The sequence below is a fragment of the Garra rufa genome, chromosome 1 (assembly GCF_049309525.1).
Source record: "Garra rufa chromosome 1, GarRuf1.0, whole genome shotgun sequence".
In the NCBI taxonomy this organism is placed as follows: Eukaryota; Metazoa; Chordata; class Actinopteri; order Cypriniformes; family Cyprinidae; genus Garra; species Garra rufa.
In genome coordinates, this window is record NC_133361.1 from 64,639,999 (window position 1) to 64,659,615 (window position 19,617).

General features: G+C 36.7%; 1 protein-coding gene across 3 annotated transcripts; it reads left to right on the forward strand.

Moving 5' to 3' along the window:
* The first annotated feature begins 1,604 nt into the window (after positions 1–1,604).
* pecam1a (platelet and endothelial cell adhesion molecule 1a) lies at positions 1,605–17,538 on the forward strand. 3 transcript variants are annotated; one of them, XM_073834430.1, is made up of 15 exons: positions 1,605–1,732; positions 1,822–1,845; positions 3,933–4,226; positions 7,303–7,584; positions 7,783–8,043; positions 9,667–9,936; positions 10,370–10,654; positions 13,519–13,791; positions 14,092–14,230; positions 14,335–14,414; positions 15,709–15,762; positions 15,839–15,904; positions 16,244–16,315; positions 16,907–16,929; positions 17,304–17,538. In XM_073834430.1, exons 1-15 carry the CDS (start codon positions 1,678–1,680, stop codon positions 17,355–17,357), a joined length of 2,232 nt encoding a protein of 743 aa, XP_073690531.1. In that variant the 5' UTR covers positions 1,605–1,677; the 3' UTR covers positions 17,358–17,538. The 3 variants fall into 3 exon arrangements, with proteins under 3 accessions (XP_073690531.1, XP_073690535.1, XP_073690542.1); XM_073834434.1 differs by having other exon boundaries at positions 17,307–17,538; XM_073834441.1 differs by having other exon boundaries at positions 16,907–16,977; positions 17,304–17,421.
* The last annotated feature ends 2,079 nt before the right edge of the window (positions 17,539–19,617 follow it).

Below are 19,617 nucleotides of genomic sequence, written 5' to 3' on the forward strand. Positions count from 1 at the left end.
AATTACTACAACTAAAAATATTAGACCAAAAGCCTAAAAATAAATTTTATTAAATAAAATAAAATAAAATAAAATAAAATATGAAGTTTAAGTACTAAAATTACTACAACTAAAAGTGAAATAAATTAAATATTAGATCAAAAGCCTAAAAATAGATTAAAAAATTAAATTAAATTAAATTAAATTATATTAAATTAAATTATTAAATTAAATTAAATTAAATTCAAGTACTAAAATTACTATAACTAGAAGTGAAATAAAATTTAATATTAGATCAAAAGCCTAAAAATAGATTTTATTAAATAAAATAAAATTAAATTAAATTAAATTAAATATGAAGTTTAAGTACTAAAATTTTTACAACTAAAAGTGAAATAAATTAAATATTAGATCAAAAGCCTAAAAATGTTTTAAATTAAATTAAATTAAATTAAATTAAATATGAAGTTTAAGTACTAAAATTACTACAACCAAAAGTGAAATAAAAATAAATATTAGACCAAAAGGCTAAAAATAAGATAAAATATGAAGTTTAAGTACTAAAATTACTACAACCAAAAGTGAAATAAAAATAAATATTAGACCAAAAGGCTAAAAATAAGATAAAATATGAAGTTTAAGTACTAAAATTACTATAACTAAAAGTGAAATAAAATTAAATATTAGATCAAAAGCCTAATAATAAATGTTAAATTAAATTAAATTAAATTAAATTAAACTATCAAAAAGTTAAATTAACTAAAAGTTAAATAAAATTAAATATTAGACCAAAAGCTTAAAAATAAATTAAAGTAAAATAAAATTTGAAGTTTAAGTACTAAAATCACTACAATTAAAACTGAAGGATCAATCAATTCAATCTAAATAGACATTTAAAAAAACACTAATAAAAATTACAGAAGCACAGAAAAATAGCTAAAACTTGAGCTAAAATATAAAAATTAATGCTAATTCAAAATACTGGTACACACCTTAAACAATGTTGGGACTGCAAAATCATTTTCATCAATTGCAATACAGAAAAAAAAAATTAGTTTATCTGCAAAAAAAAATATAACTCATCAAAAATCATGTTTTTTTTTTTTATTATGTTGTCATGTATGTATTTATAGTTTGTTTGATTTTATATATATATATATATATATATATATATATAATGACAAAATACTATACATAATATTAAAATAGCACCGGCCAAAACATTGTATTACTAACGTCGAAAAAATGTGTGGTATTTCCATAGTTTGTGTTCAAAACCATAGAAATATCCGGAAATGTCTGATTTGTGGAACACATCCAAAAAAAATCAGGGTACATGTCAAGAAATGTTAAAAACAGGGTGCTACCATGGTACTGACCATGTTCGTACTGAATGGACGCCACATCTCTGATGTGCCTCAGAAAGCATCTTCTTGATCTTAAATATGGCTGTGATGTCTTCAGCCCAGCACAACACAACGCCTTTGAGACCCGCCATAAACAGCAAGGCGATTTTTCCAAGGGCCTGTACGAACGTAGCATTCAAATACACACATCCTGAGGAAGTAACACGTTTCCTGATCCCCGTTAAACAAAGAAAGGCGGTTCCATGTGGTAAGTGCAACCATTCTGCCCTTCTCCTCATCCTCCAGCGCCCGCGTATGTGTCCTTCACGTTCATGAACACTCACCTGTAAGGATGAGCATGTGTCTTCTCTGGCTCGGCCTGCTCCGCATCAGCCTGAGCGCACTGTGTAAGGATACTTCCCACAGGTGATTGACACTTTTTTTTTCGTCCCACCTCTTTCAATCTCACATCTTTCTCTTTTGCTCTCACCTGTAGGGCAAGCGGTCGACACACAGGCAGGTAAGTCCTCGATTCACTTTTTTCTAGTTTCCGTTTCTACTTTGTATTTGCATGAGAGAGAAACAGCTTTGGTCACGACAGTTTCGGGACACCAGGTTATTTTTACCTCAGACTAACCTGACCACTTGATTTATATAGTTGGGAAAAGGGAGCAGTGAAATATTGTGACAGTTCCGTGCTTTTCTGAGACTTTTCTGGATGTATTTTTAGTCAGAGAAGATCTGTGATTCGCTTGGATGCACTGTTTAGCCCCTCACAGGAAGTTTGCGCTTCGGGTAATATCAAGATGTTTAGTCTGCGTCTAATTGGAGGCTCAAACATGATCAGGGATGCGGATTCCAACCCACAAACACTGCCATTTTCTAATCATCCTACCAGCATTGAGTTTTGTTTCGGATTATCCTTGTTTTTACAGATTTTAGTGGTGTTTACGGGTGTAGCGGTGAACTCTTGTGTTTGTTGGCCAGGTTGAGAGTCGTACGGCAGAAATCACAGGCTCTGCGCTCCTGAGGGAGAAATGTTTGGTGTTTGTTTATGTGATTTCCTTCCTTCCGCTTCCTTCTGTTCAGAACGCCGCTGCTTTCCACACTCTCGGCCTCCTTTAAGACTTCAGGAAAAGAACTGTGTGTTCTGCTCTAAGTAAACACACAGCGAAGATTGCTCTTTAGAAGGGGCATCTGATGGGTTGTTTCTTGTAGCCTTAATGTCTAAAGCTTCTTTTTAGCCAAATTCAGTCTCGCATGACCGATAAGGCAATCCCTTGTGAAAAGAAGTGTGCTTAGTTTAATTGACCGTGCATTTACTGCAAGTCTTTAAAACTGGACTTGCAGATTGTGTATCATTTATAAAATAAAAGGCCAGTTAAGTGTAAATAAAGAGAGTATACTTTCATGATGGTTTCTTTTAAAAAAAAAATTAAAGTTTGGTAACACTTTAGAATAGGGAACACTTATTCACTATTAACTATGACTTTTCCCCCTGCTGAAAAAAAACAGCATATGCTGGTTAGGTATGTTTTGGTGCTAGGATGCTGGTTTTAGCTGGTTTATGTTGGTCCTTGACCAGCAACATGACCAGCATAAAACAGCAAAGGACCAGCATAAACCAGCAAAGGACCAGCATAAACCAGCTAAAACCAGCATCCCAGCACCAAAACATACCTAACCAGCATATGCTGGTTTTTTCAATAAATTCCTAATTTGCTGATTTTTAGTTTAAGTATTGGGTAGGATTAGGGATGCAGAATAAGGTCATGTAGAATATTTCACATTAAAGATGTTTACATATTGTCCATAAGAGAAAATAATGATTGAATTATTAAAATGGCCCCATTCAAAAGTTTACATACACTTGATTCTTAATACTGTGTTGTTTTCTGAATTTTTGTTGTTGTTGTTTTTCAGTAATAGTTGTTTCGTGAGCCCCTTGTTTGCTCTGAACATTTGAACTGAAGGTTCAAACGCTCACTGATGCTTCAGAAGGAAAAACGATGAATTAGGAGCCAGGGGTTAAAACTTTTGAACAGTGTATAACAACGTGTAAATTGTTCTTATTTTGCCTAAATATCATATTTTTTTCATTTAGTACTGCCCTTTAAAAGCTACAGAAGATACTTACATGTTTCTCGGAAGATAAAATAAGTTAAATTTACCCTGATCTTCAAATTCCAAAAGTTTTCACCCCCGGCTCTTAATACATTGTGTTTCTTTCTGAATCATCAGTGAGTATTTGAACCTTCTGTAATAGTTGCATACGAGCCCCTCAGTTGTCCTCAGTGTAAAAAGATGGATCTCAAAATCATACAGTCTTTGTTGGAAAGTGTTCAAACTCACAGAAATGCTGAAAAACCAAAGAATTTGTGGGACCTGAAGGATTGTCTCTTCTGCCATGTTTGTTTTGCAATTTCAACTAAAGAGGTTAAGTTGTAGATGTACACAAAAGGTTTTTCATCATCTATTGATATTCTGTTGCCTCTATTAATGTTTTATTTTATTTATTTATTTTTTTATGACGTGGAATTGACCCCAATGACCCAGCTATATTTTCTTTTATGTGTGTGTTTGTTATTTCTGGGTGTTTCTGAGCAGCAGTGACCATTGATCATGTGAAACTGACTGTGCTTCCTGCTAACAATGTGGAGAGTGGCACTAACGTGGTCTTGCGTTGTGAGGCCAATGTCAGTCAGAGCCTCCCCCAGCCGCTGATATACTCCTTCAGCATCCTGCAGGACAATCAGGTGATGTACTCCAAAAATATCAGCACCTCAGTGGTGGAGCGCACTTTATCCCCAGCCAGGGTGTCCAACTCTGGTCGCTACCAGTGCAGGGTCCACATCCACGACAAGCGAAAGACAAGCAACAGTCTGTCATTAACAGTCACAGGTTAGTAATATAATTGAGCCCTTCTAAATCCAGCCTTAAAGTCCATATAAAGCAATATTTACCTGGAACTGTAGTTATTCTTAAAATTCAAGTCAGTGGCTACCTTCACTTTGAGGGAAAAAAAGCACATCAGGCAACTCAAAATTAATACCGTGGCTCCTGATGGTATATTGAAGTATTATGAAGCAAAATTTTAATTTTTTATGGTTTCCCATGGTATATGTAAAACAGTAAGTTGATTCACTTTATATGCTTTAGACATGTAATAAAACATTTCATATCATTATGTAAATAAACTGGCCAGTTATTTGAACAAATTCATTGAAACAAACTGTCTCAAAGAACCAGATCATGGAAAAGACCCGGATTTGAGGCTATGAATTACAGGTAAAAATCTTGTAAATAATGTCCAGTTTCTTGCACAGACCAATCGCTTCGCTTCATAGGACCTCAATATATCGTCAGGAGGCACAATTCATTTGGTTTTGTCTCTATATGCATTTTAACAAAGACTATACCAAGACATGTCACTCGAATAGTTTTGAATGGGGAAAAATGCAACGTTCATTATGGCAGCGAAGCCCCGCCTTCTTCGTGAAAGAGCCAATCGTTGATTAGTAACGTCAGCGCGTCACTGCAGCTGCCGTTAGACGTCCCGGTTGCTATAGAAACAATCGGCGCTCTAAGACGTGCGCTCAGTACTGGGCATGCGCACTGGCTCATTTAGCCGGAAAAATAAGCATTTTTTTAACGCTATTGGAGCACAAGGAACCATATTTATGAGGCAGGTCTTGTTGGATTTCTTTGGAGATTTAAAATATGAAATTTAATCGTAAGCTTAACAGTTTTGGAGAATTTGATGTTTCCCCATTCAAAGAGATAGGAGCCGCACTTGCCTGCCCGAGTAGCGTTTCAAAGATGGCCCCCGAGTGACATGACTTGCCTTAAAGGGACTTTGATTTTAATTCTCAAAGTAACAGTAGTCGAGTAACAGTTGACTTGCATTTTATGAATCTGCAAGGATCTAACACAGATGGATCTCTAACACATACAGTCTCTCACAAAAGCAACCATTTTAGTATATCTTCTCAAGAGACAATACTATAAAAAATTAAACTTGGATATATTTTAGAGTAGTCAATGTGCAGCTTGTATAGCAGTATAGATTTACTGTCCTCTGAAAATAACTCAACATACAGCCATTATTGTCAAAATAGCTGGCAACAAAAGTGAGTACACCCTAAGTGATAACAGCAGTATGTTGTTTAACCATGCAAAGCCACATGTCCTACTCATCATGCTTGACGAGCATGATGAGTAGGACATGGTACTTTAAGTACATTCTCTCATACTGACCAATGGATGTTCAACATGTCATCTCATGGCAAAGAACTCTCTGAGGATTTGAGAATTAGAATTGTTGCTCTTCACAAAGATGGCCAAGGCTATTAGAGGTTCAGTAACACCCTGAAACCGAGTTACACTACAGTGGTCAGGCTCATACAGAGGTTTTCCAAGATGGATTCTATTCGGAACAAGCCACACAAGGGTTGATCAGCAAAGTTGAACACATATTCTGTGTGTCAGGTGCAGAACCTGGCTTCAAAAAACAGATGCATGAGTGCTGCCAGCATTGCTTTAAAGGTAGTAGAAAGTAGAAAAGTAGAAGGTCAGCTTGTCAGTGCTCAGGCCATACTCCGCACACTGCAACAAGTCGGTTTGCATAGGCGTCGTCCCAGATGGAAGCCTCTTCTGAAGCTGGCTGACAAGAAAGCCCGCAAACAGTTTTCTGAAGACAACCTGTCCAAGAGCATGAATTACTGGAACCATGTCCTGAGGTCTAATGAGACTATAAGATAAACTTGTTTGGCTCAGATGGTGTCCAGCGTGTAAGACGGTGCTCTGGTGAGGAGTACCAAGAAAACTGTGTCTTGTCTACAATCAAACATGGTGGTGGTAGCATCATGGTCTGCGACTGCATAAGTGCTGCTGGTACTGGGGAGCTGCAGTTCATTGAGGGAAACATGCATTACATTATGTTCTGTACATTCTGAAGCAGATCATGATGCCTTCCCTCCAAAAACTAGGCCGAACAGCAGTTTTCCAACATGATAATGACTCCAAACACACCACCAAGATGACAACTGCCTCACTGAGGAAGTTGAAGGTGAAGGTGATGTGATGGCCAAGTATGTCTCCAGCACCTGTGGGGCATCCTCAAGTGTAAGGTGGAGAAGCACCATGTGTCTAAAGTCCAGCAGCTCCGTGAGGCGTGGAAGAGGATCCCAGCAACAACCTGTGCAGCTCTGGTCAATTCCATGCCCAGGATGATTAAGGTAGTGCCAGATAACAATGGTGCTAACACAATATATTGACACTTATAATGGCTGTATGTTGAGTTATTTTCAGAGAACAATAAATCTATACTGCTATACTAAGCTGCACATTGACTACTCTAAAATATATCCAAGTTTCATTTCTATAGTAATTTCCCTTGAGAAGATATACTAAAATGGTTGCTGAAATGTGAGGGGTGTACTCACTTTTGTGAGAGACTGTATCTAACACAGATAGATCTCTAAATTGCCCAAATAGTATAAAACAGTACTGATATTTTAACAACAATTACACAGTAATAAATCAAAGCCTATAGTATTATTGCTTGGAAGTTGGATGGATGTTTTAAGCAGTTTGCATTCAGGTATTTTCAGCATCTGGATCAAATTGGGGATTTGAACCTTTTGATACGCCAATCTTAAAACATTGCAATTTTCTTCACCTTCAAAATCAGTATTTTGTTTGCCAACAGCTTTGTCATCGGATTCACCATTAAATGATGCTATTTGATTAGGAACTTGCTTTGCAGTTAATCACTGAGCAAATCAAAGATTTCTACCTGATTTCATGACAAAAAAAAAACGTATCTGTGAGAACTTTTTGCAGGTACATATCACAGCAGTTTCCCGGGTCACTAAAGACCCGATGTATGCATTTAGGGGTTAACAAATCATGTTGGAAATTGTGAATATGTGTCTGATTATAGTCGGTGGTTTAAAAAGTCTTTAAACCCATGCAGGCTTTCAAGTCCCTATGCTGAAAGTGAAGTCCGACATCGTGTTTGAGGGGGATAACATTATTGCCACATGCAGTGCACCAGAGGAGACGGGCGGACTGATGTTCTTTTTCTATGAGGACAATCTGGAGGTCAATAAAGAAACTAGTAGCACCAACTCTGCGACGACCACTCTGACCATGCAAAAGCTCACAGACATCTACCTGCACTGCACTTATATGGTTATCATGCATCCCAATGCTGGAGTCTCCAACAAAAGCAACACAGTGAAAGTTATTGTACGAGGTAACAGCATATGCATGTTACTTAAAACCTGCTAATAACATTTAAAGAACATCATTTGAGTTCACTTTGGGGAAAAAAAAAGCAACACAAGGGGGAAAAAATACTAATCAAGCCATTTCAAGGGGTGTTTATAGATCACAAATATGCACAGCTGATGATATTTTGCATTAACAGTGAGATGGACTTTCTTTTTTACAGATCTTGATGTGATCACCCCACAAATAAGTATCTCTCCCAAAGAGAATGTTGTTGAGGGTGACAGGGTACAGATCGCATGTACAGTGCAATATCCCTCAGATCTTGAGTTGTACCTCACCAAAGGCAACACCCTTCTTCGTAAATCACATACAACTTTTACATACAGCTTCGTAGTAAAAGCTGAGGATTCAGGAGACTATGTGTGCAAGGCAGAGAAAGGCAGCGTGCAAAAGAGGGCAGCCTATCCACTAAATGTTGCAGGTAACTTTTTATTTTAATAATGGCATTTATGCATTAAAATTGTAGTTAAAGTGGATTATGAAATCATAATTTTCAACTTGACTTGACAGGAAAGTAAATACATTTTCACCATTAAGAAATGTAACTAAGAAATTAGTAATTTATCATTTAGTTTTTACTGATAATTTGCTATATTATAGCATATATGTTTTCTGGTACCATTTTAAATGTTGGTAAAACTTTTTTTTTTTTATATCTAAAAATATTGTTTTTTTTTTATTTCAGTTAGTTATTCTCATTATTTTATTTACAACTGGAAGTTGAAATAAGCATAGGCCTACATTTACAGTGCCTTGCGCAAGTATTCAAATCTCTTATTTTTTCAAATTTTGTTATTATGTTAAGGTTTATTTAAAAAAAAAAGTCCACATTAATCTACATTCAATTTATCATTATGACAAAGTAAAAACATGTTTGTTACAACTTTACAAATTTATTAGAAATAAACAAATAATGATTCCATTGCATAAGTATTCATACCCTTTCCTGGAACACTTCACTTCATTTGGAAAGGCATGCATCTCTCAATAAAAGGTTTAACAGCTGAAAATGCATATTAGAGCAAAAACCAATCCCTGAAGTCAAAAGAACTGCCAGTAGAGCTCAGAGACAGGATTGTGTCAAAGCACAGATATGGGGAAGTTCAGAAAAAATTCTGCTGCATTGAAGGTTCACAGATGCATGTAGCCTCTGTTACCCTTAATGGAAGAAGTTTGGAACAACTATGGCCAAACTGAGCATTCAGTGGAGAAGGGTCTTGGTTAGGCTGGTGACCAAGAAACTAATGGTTACTCTAGTTGAGCTTCATGATTATATGGAGAAAGAGTGACTTACAGACAACTATGTGCCTGTCCTTGAGTGGCACACACTCTTAAAGATAAAGGTGGTTCACGATGCCATAGAAGAACCTTTTTTTGTCTAAATGGTTCCATAAAGAACTTTTAACATTTGAAGAACCTTTCTGTTTCACAAAAGGCTCTTTGTGGCGAAAGAAGGTTCTTCAGATTATAAAAAGGTAGGAAAGAGATGGTTCTTTAAAGAAACTTTGACTGAATGGTTCTTTGTGGAACCAAAATGGTTCTTCTATAGCATCACCTGAAGAACTTTTTAAAGCACCTTTATTTTTAGAAGTGCAGCCTGGGCTTTAACCATATCAAACATTTCTGGAATGAAAATGTGCATCTTCCACCATACAAGCTGACAGAGCTTGATAGGTGAAGATGTGAGGAGAACAATGGCAGATAATTGCTAAATGCAGGTGTGCAACGATTGCTTTTGTTGCTTCATACCCAAAGAGACTTGAGGCTATAAAATGTGCTTCAACTTCAATAAGTGCCACCTTAAGGGTATGAATACTTATGCAATGTAAGTAAATTTGCAAAGTTGTCACAAATCATTTTTTTGCTTTGTCATTATGGTGTTTGGAGTGTAGATTAATGTGGGAAAAAGTTATTTAAAAGTTATTTAACCTAAGGCTGCAACATAACAAAAAAGGGTTTTAAACAAACCTTTTTTTTTATTTTAGTTAACTATAATAACCCTGCATGATTACAGAATATTATAAACCCCATCTTCACTCTCTAGAACTGTTCTCAAAGCCAATTTTGAGAATGAGCCCAGACCCGGTTTTTGAAGGAGAACGCTTCACTTTGACCTGCAGCTGTACTGTAAAGTCCTCATTGAAGATCGGAAAAGCAGACATAAAGTATGTTTTGCTGAAAGATGGTCGACAGATTGCAGCGGTTGCCAAATACGATGACACTGCAAGCCTGGCCACCAATGGGAATTACTACTGTATGGCCATGGCTAAAGAAGTTAAGAAGACCAGCTCATCACTCGATTTAAAAGCTAAAGGTGACGAGTTTATGCTTTTGTCAAGCATCTGTCATGTATATACTATCTACTATATATCATCTGTATATACTACTAACTGACTGCTATAACTATATTCTATGTTATAACATGTTATAACACAGTAACAACAAAAGCTTTTTGATAAATTAACAATATAGTCACTCCCAAGCGTGACGATACTTACAAATAAAGGTTCCATAAGAGGATTTTTGTAGTGATGAATTTGAAGAACCATGTTCAGTCCCCCCAAAAAAACTTGTCAGTGAACAGTTCTTTAATTAACTATGTTTTCTTAGTCTGAAGAAACATTTTATTAATCTAAAGAACCTTTATTATTAAGAGTGTAGAGTCAACACAAATACATTTATTTCAACTGACACTGAACACATTTTCTTTTGTGCACACTTCTCATTTTTCCTCCTCTCTTTTCCAGTGCCTGTTTCTGCCCCAGTCCTTCGTGCTCTTGATAAGGTGATTGTTGGTAAGCCATTCAGGGTTTCGTGTGAGGCTGAAAATGGAACATTTCCAATAACCTACTCCTTACTGAAGAACCACGCTGCAATGACTTACAGGACAGTGGTTGAGGCAGCCGAGAGGGCAATCTTTAACATAACCTCCATTAGTTTTCCTGAAGAGATCTACAGCTTCACATGTGAGGCTTATAACCATGGGCCATCATTCAGTAGGAAAAGTGAGTCCCTTAGAGCACCAGTCATAGGTAAGAGGAACACATCCTAACAACTTTATACGGAAATTTGTGATTCTGCTATTTTTAACTGAATCAGAAGTGCATGATGCCATTTTTAGATGCTGATATATGCTTTAATCACTAATGGACCTTTGAGTCCTGTGCTATTTTTGATGACTGAACTTGTTTCACATTTATTTTATTCCTGTTCTGCAAGCTAAAGCTTAAAAAGAAATAAGCACTGTTGTTTAGCTAAAGTTTCACTTTCAGAGAAAGTTTTTAAGCCATTTATAGTTTGTCGTGACAAATTTTCACAACATAGACTCATTAGAAAAAACATGTCTTAAGTTACAATTTTGTGCAAAACTTAAAAATGTACCTATACATACAATTTACTGCATTTTCCATCTTAAATGAACACTAGTGGCAGTAAAACACTAACACCTTGTATTTTTTTCACTCAAATTATAATTGCACGGGCAGATTATTGATTAATTTACTTATTTCCATGTTCTTCTTTGCACAAAACTATGTGCAAAACTATGACCTCAAAACATTTTTACCATAGTGCATGATTTGTAAACTAAAACATAACCAGCTCCATATGTCTGGCCTTTCTGGCATAGTAAATTTGCCCAGTGAAACATGAGTCATGTTGAAAGAGCTGAATGATTTATAAAAGCAGTCCATTGCCTCTCAAGCTTTTTTATTTTTAATACACTTTTGTTTTATACTAGAGGAAATGATATTCACATACCAAATTTAACATGAGTCTCTTTTGGAGATTCATCGAAAATAATGATTAATTGATATCAGTCAAGCTAACAGTAAATAAAACATTGTTGTCAAAATGAAAGCTTGTTAAATGGTTAGTTCACATAAAAATAATAATAATACTAATAATTTCGCTGAGCCAAACCTCTAAAATCTGTGGAAACCTGTTACCACCACTAAATTTAAAAAAAAGTTATAATAATAATAATTTTTAAAAAGTATGTAATTACAACATTTTATCTCAAAGTTTGGACTTTTTACTTTTTTCGCAATTGCGAGTTTACCTCTCGCATTCCGACTTTTTTCTCAGCAACTGTGAGTTATTAAGAACATATCAGTCTTTTCTTCCCCGCAAATTTTGATTTTGTAAGTCGCAATTGCGAGAAAAAAGTCTGAATTGCGAAATATTTAAAATATCACGCAGTTCTGATTTAATAACTTGCAGTTGTGAGTTCATATCATGCAATTCTGACTTAACTCGCAATTGTGAGATTATCACACAATTCTGAGAAAAAAAGTCAGGATTGTTTATATCACGTAATTCTGACTTTATAACTTGCATTTGCCAGATTATCACGGAATTCTCAGAAAAAAAAAGTCCGGATTGTGAGTTTATACCACACAATTCTGACTTTATAACTCGTAATTGTCAGATTATCACGCAATTCTGAGAAACAAAAAACAGGATTATGAGTTTATATCTGTCACAAGGAGAGTCAGAGACGTGCGGATCCATTTGCAGCATTTATTTAGAATCGTCAACAGGCCAGAATAATCACCGGAAAACAGGAACAATGTAGGAAATCCAGTAAACAGTTCGATACTCAGGCAATGGTCGCAATGACAGGTAGCAGGAATCGTCAACGGGGTACACAGTCCAGAGTCATACACAGAGAATCCAACACAGAGATAAACGCTTAGAATTACGACCATAGGAACAATAAGACTTCGCCAGGAAGTGTGTGTGTCTGTGGCTTAAATGCATGTGGGTAAATGTGAAACAGGTGTGTGCAGCAATCAGTTCAGTGGGAAACAAGGAGCAGCTGTGTGCAGTGATTGGTGCAGTGGCTTATGGGGATTGCAGTCCAGAATGTGTGTGCTAGAGTTCATGACGAGATAGACCAGATACGTGACAATATCACGCAATTCTGACTTTATAACTCAGTTGCGAGTTTATATCACGCAATTCTGACTTCAGAACTCGCATTTGCCAGATTATCACGCAATTCTGAGAAAAAAATCAGGATTGTGAGTTTATACCACACAATTCTGACTTTGTAACTCAGCTGTGACTTTATAACTCACAATTGCCAGATTATCATGCAATTCTGAGAAACAAAAAACAGGATTATGAGTTTATATCACGCAATTCTGTCTTTATAACTCAGCGAGTTCATATCACGCAATTCTGACTTTAGAACTCACATTGCCAGATTATCACGCAATTCTGAGAAAAAATCAGGATTGTGAGTTTATACCACACAATTCTGACTTTGTAACTCGCAATTGCCAGATTATCATCCAATTCTGAGAAAAAAAGTCAAGATTATGAGTTTATATCACGCAGTTCTGACTTTATAACTCAGTTGCAAGTTTATATCATGTAATTCTGAGTTAATAACTTGCAATTGTGAGATTATTACACAATTCTGAGAAAAAAAAGTCAGGATAGTGAGTATATCACGCAATTCTGACTTCATAACTCAGTTGCGAGTTTATATTACGCAATTCTGATTTAATAACTTGCAATTGTAAGATTATTACACAATTCTGAAAAAAAGTCAGGATTGTGAGTTTATATTACGCATTTCTGACTTTATAGATTGCAATTGTGAGATTATCATGCAATTCTGAGAAAAATGTCAGTTTTCCATAGAAATCTCATCTCTCAAAAAAAAAAAAAACATGACATGACGATGACTCCAAACACCATTTGTTCTCACAAGCTGTACTGGAACACAGTGCACCGGTTTGAATATTTAAAATGTTGAATAGGAAGTCGCAACTGAGCCTGTAATATTCAGTGAACGATGACTGAAAGATTACTTTAGAAGACTTATAGGCTAGTATTATGGTACTTACATAAATAACAACAGAATTCACATTTTTCTCTCTACTAGTACCCGTTTCCAGGCCAGTCCTGGAGCTGATGGAAGAAACAGTCACAGAGGGGTCAGATCTCACCCTCATCTGCAGAGTAAAACAGGGTACTTACCCCATCACCTTCACCTGGTATCATAACAGAATTATGCTCCATTTGTCCACCCAAGAGGTCGGTGGTGAAGGAAGACACATCATCAGAGCTATCGAACGAAACCAGAGAGGCGACTACTACTGTGAGGCGACCAATTCCGCCCTTGAAACCAAAAAGAGTTATCCAGCCAGACTTGGCGGTATGTTTTTAAATACAAACACCAATTTAGCATTTGATCACTAGAGTCATAGTAGAGCTTCTATTGTTTTTTTAACTGTAGTGCTTACACTATTCAAGTACACAGACATAGGGGATAATGTTATTTGACCTGAAAGATAAACTTACAGTGGAAACATCCAGTTTACACTAATGCTCCGCTAATAGCACCTCTTGGTGCAATCCTGAGAATGTAATGTTTCTTGCCTAACAGTGACTGTCTGTAGAAGTTGTTTTTAAGGTGTTCAAGTGTTCTTTCTGCTCTTTTTTGTGTGTTTTATAGTCAGTTTAGCGCTGTGGAAGAAAGCTCTTATTGGAGTGTTCTGTATCTTGCTTTTGGTGGCTATCGCCATAGTCCTGGCTGTCTTTTTTAAGAAAATGTCACATCCACGCCGAAAAAAGCAAGCGACTGAGTTATCAGTGTAAGATGCCTCTTCATTTCTGTTTAACATCTACATCATTTGTTATGCCTTACATTACCATCTAAAGGTTTTTCCATTCTGTTTGAAAATGCTTTCTTTCTCAGAAAACCTTCAAGGCCCAAATCAGGTGACCCCATGAGAGTAAGCCTTACTCTTGACATTGAAGACAACACCGCTCTCAATGGTAACAAATGTCTTAATCCATATTAACATTAATACAATGCATTTAGCTATTGTTTAAGCTGTTGTGCTGTTGTCAAGACTAATGTCAAGTGAGGTTTATGATTACTAGTTCAACATAAGTTGAGTATAATGATGAATTGCACAAGAATAATTTTTGAAGTGTAATTAAAATTTGGTGGATAAATTACTCACCCTCATATCATTCCAAACCCTTAAGACTTTCTGAAGATTTGAGAATTAGAATTGTTGCTCTCCACAAAGATAGCCAAGGCTATTAGTGGTTCAGTAACACCCTGAAACCGAGTTACACTACAGTGGTCAGGGTCATAAAGAGGTTTTCCAAGAGGGGTTCCATTCGGAACAGGCCTTGCAAGGGTCGAGGGTTGAGCATTCGTTCTGTGCGTCAGGTGCAGAACCTGGCTTCAAAAAAGATGCATGAGTGCTGCCAGCATTGCTTTAAAGGTTGCAGAAGTAGAAGGGGTCAGCTTGTCAGTGCTCAGCCATACGCTGAACATTGCAAAAAGTTGGTTTGCATGGGCGTTGTCCTAGAAGGAAGCCTCATCTGAAGCTGGCTCACAAGAAAGCCGCAAACAGTTTGCTGAAGACAACAATCCAAGAGCATGAATTACTGGAACCATGTCCTGTGGTCTAATGAGACTATAAGATAAACTTGTTTGGCTCAGATGGTGTCCAGCATGTGTGGCAATGCCCTGGTGAGGAGTACCAAGAAAACTGTGTTTTGCCTACGGTCAAGAATGGTGGTGGTAGCATCACGGTCTGCGACTGCATGAGTGCTGCTGGTACTGGGGAGCTGCAGTTCATTTGAGGGAAACATTGAGTCTATTATGTACTGTACATTCTGAAGCAGAACATGATGCCTTCCCTCCAGAAACTAGGCCGAACTGCAGTTTTCCAACATGATAACGATCCCAAACACACCACCAAGATGACAACTGCCTTGCTGAGGAAGCTGAAGCTGAAGCTGGCAGTGCCAGATAACAATGGTGCTAACACAAAATATTGACTCTTTGGACAAGTTCACTTAGGCTGTACTCACTTTTGTTGCCAGCTATTTTGACAATAATGGCTGTATGTTGAGTTCTTTTCAGAGGACAGTAAATCTATACTGCTATACAAGCTGCACATTGACCCATGACCTCAGGGTCATGGGAATGACTGAATGGTATTTTGAATATTGATTGATAATAAAAGTTTTGTTTTATTGATTGTTTCTCTGGCAGTAGATGTTAAACTTCTATCTTGTTTGTTGCTGATATCTTGTTTCTGCCTTACAGGAACTCCCTGTGTGATGGGCAGGAACGTTTGGAGTGAACATGTATCTGGCTCAGGTACACATTTTAAACAGGATTATGCCAATATGATGTGAATTCATCACATGACACTCTCTGATTGATATTATATTAGATTCTGATGATCATACTGATGAAGAGTCTGAGCTGGTTCAGCCACAGGAAGTCGATCCCAGCATAGGTGAGTTGCAAAAATTTCAGAGATCTTGATATCAATGAATCCTTCAGATGAAATCATTATGTCAAAAATCTGTCAGTAAATTGGACTTTAAAACCCACAATTGTGAGTTTATATCTCACAATTCTGAGAAAAGAGTTAGCATTTCATGGAAAAACAAAAATATGAATTGCGAGATATAAACTCACAATTATCATTTTGTCGCAGAATTCTAACTTTATTTCTCTCAATTGTGAGTTTATATTCTGAGAAAAATCAGAAGCAATTCTGACTTTATAAAACCCAATTGCGAGTTTATACCAAATAATTCTGACTTAATAAAAAATGTGTTTCTATTTCTAGATGATTCTGTGAAGAAAAGCATAGAGCCAGAATACAGTGTCCAGCACACAGAGGTCCAGGTGTCCACACCAGGTGAGCTCAGATGTTTGAATCACGCACATTACAGCACGACAGCCCTTTCCTCCATGAGACACATTGTTACATTGCGTCCTAACTGACATTGTTAATAAACTTGTGGTGTTTTCATCATGCATGAGACGCCAGGTGGCTATTTCCTGCGCTGGTGGGAAAGAGCTTCCTGTTTTCACAATGGGCCCTGGAGCCTCATGTTCCTCTGCCCAACCGACACAGAAACTCGGCTATTGTTTCCTCAGCGCAAATAAACACTCCACAGCCCCTTTTCCCTAGTTGATTAACAGCAAGACCTCTTGCTAATCATTGCGGTATGCGTGTGAAACAATGCTGAAACATAGCAGAGGTCACACTGAAATGGGTTTTGGCATGCCCACATATTGCCAAACAATAGCTGCATCTGGAGGGAAACAGATTGCTTACACAGGCGCATTAGCATGGCACTAACACGATAAGCCTAAGGCGGGCACCACACTCGTCTTCCTTGGGAGTTGATTGGAGTTGGTTTAGGAAGTTAGGCTGAAGTTATTAAATATTCATCCATTTTTTACTGCGGCTCTTTTTTAACTGTGGTTTGTTTGTTTTTCGCAGGAGTTTCGGAACAGGCTGAGGGCGTAAGTGACGCACAATGTTGACACACAGACACACAAGTCCACATGTAGGTGGGTACAAATAGTTTTGGCACAGGGAGGCCCTCTTGTGGAAGAAATAGGTACCACAGAAGAAATCTCAATACATTGTATCTGATTTGGTCAATCATATGAAGCCTCTAAGGAAAATTTCCGGTGACACAAAATCCAAAGAGGAAAAGTTAGGAATTAGCACATTTTACCAATTATTTTCAATTCTCATTATCATCACTGTTATGATTAAGAGCTGTACAACCAAAACTGTGTTCATTTAGACAACCAGGTAATTAAAATGAAACATTTTGCTTAGATCCTGACTCTCCAAGCTAGTTTGTGAAGTTTGTTTGCATCTTTCTCAGCAGGCAGCTCTGGAATATGCACAACTCAACAACAGCGAACAAGAACCTGCATGAGTCTCAACACTTTTCACTTAATTTATTCAGCTTCTCCACCACCAGAAGCTGATGATGTGCTGACAATGAATATTTTACTTTGTTGGTATTATTAACAGTACTTTGTGGCTTGGATTGTTTGTTACATGAGTAAAATTTTGTTGTCATTTTTATATATCAGAGATTAAAATCTGAGCAGCCATTTGTTGGTTTTCTTTGTTGTTTCTTTCCTCCTTGGTGTGTTTTTTCAAGTACTGCGAGGAACAGGAAAGACATTTTAGCTTCCAGAACACGGGGGAGCCATTGAACTACTGGAAACGGAAGTCTTTTAAAGTGCAGCCACTCAAAAATGTCCTTTAAAACATTTAGGATCAAAAGCCACTGATATCTTTTCACATAGAAATACACTCTTAAAAATAAAGGTGCTTCGAAAACTTCTTCACAGCGATGCCATAGAAGAACCATTTTTGGTTCCACAAAGAACAATTCAGTCAAAGGTTCTTTAAAGAACCATTTCTTGCTTACCTTTTTATAATCTAAAGAACCTTGTTTGCCACAAAGAACCTTTTGTGAAATAGAAAGGTTCTTCAGATGTTAAAGTTTCTTTATAGAACCATTTAGACAAAAAGTTTCTTCTATGGCATCCTGAAGCACCTTTATTTTTAAGAGTGTATGTGCCATTTCTTACGGTACACTTTAGGGTTTTATTTTAGGACCTCTGCTATTTTTGTTTTATTATAAAATTGACCTTTAGTTTTGTATTTAGACACCACATATCAACCCATATCAAATATATTTATTAATTTTGTTAATTTATTTATTTTCATTTTTATTTATTTTTTAAAGACAACCCGGGGCATTAAGACTTGTATGGATTAATATAACATAAATGATGTCTGAAATATTAAGTAGAACACCCATGAAAGATTTATGTTATTTAAAAAAAAAAAAAAAAATTGTGTTATAGATATTTTGGACTATTATTATGTGAAATGGTTGCACTCGTGAGCTACTGATGCTACCTGTTGCTATTTTTACCACAACAAAACTCGGAAAATAAAACCAAAATCCCGTACCATCGCTTTTCCCCACAAGGTATCTAAACGTCCCGGAAGATCGAGTGAAATCTGTGCTGAGAAACTCCTTCAGTGGCTGCAGCATCATGACAAGCATTGAGAGAACAAAGATTTGGGTCTTTTTATTCGTTTTATTCGTTTATTCGAAGTTTTATTCATCCACAGGCATCTTGCCATTTTTTCCTCTTCTTATCGCGAGGAAAGTAGTAAAGACTTACTCTTTTCAAGGAATTTCACTTAGGTTTTCATTCTCAACATTGATTGATTACTGTTACAAACAATCTGAGACTAAGAAGTGAATGCTGTCATTGAAATATGTGCCATTTCTTATGGTACACCACAGGGTTCTATATTAGGACCTATGCTATTTTTGTTTAATTATAAAAGTCATCTTTAGTTTTGTATTTAGACACCACATATCAACCCATATAAACACATATCAAATATATTTATTTATTTGAACATAAATTATGTCTCTTACTGAAACGTAGTAGAAAACCTATGAAAGATTTACGTTATTTAAAAAATCAACATCGTTTTATACATATTTTGGACTATGGGGGGCACCATTATGACGTGAAAAGGTTGCACTCAGTGAGTTACTGGCGCTACTTGTTGCTATTTTTACCACAACACAATTCGGAAAATAAAATACTGATACAACGACTACAGCTACAGAAAGAGCTTACAGGTGGTGATGGATATACCACCTGTAAACCTAAACCAAATGCCGTACCATCGATTTTCCATACAAGAAGTCTAAATGCCCAGATATCGAGTAAAATCTGCGCTGAGAAACTCCTGACAAGCGTCAGCATTTTTACCTGCCAGGATGGCATCTAGCGTTTCTTGTCTCTACTGTTTGTAAGCTCTTTCAATAGCCGTTGTCTACTAAAAGCCTCAAAGGCATCAGGGCTAAAGTGGAGACAACAAAGACGCAGGTCTTTAGGAAGTTTCCATTATTTTCTCCTCTTCTTATTGCTATGAAAAGCAGTGAAGACTTAAATCGCATCTCTTGTCGCCCTTCAACTAAAAAATTACCACCAACAGCCTCACAATATGGCATTGTATCAGTATTTGTATCAGAGTTGTGTTGTGGTAAAAATAGCAACAGGTAGCACCAGTAGCTCACCAAGTGCAACCATTTCACATTTCAGATTGAAATAATGGCACCCCCAGCCCCCATAGTCCAAAATCAACCACTC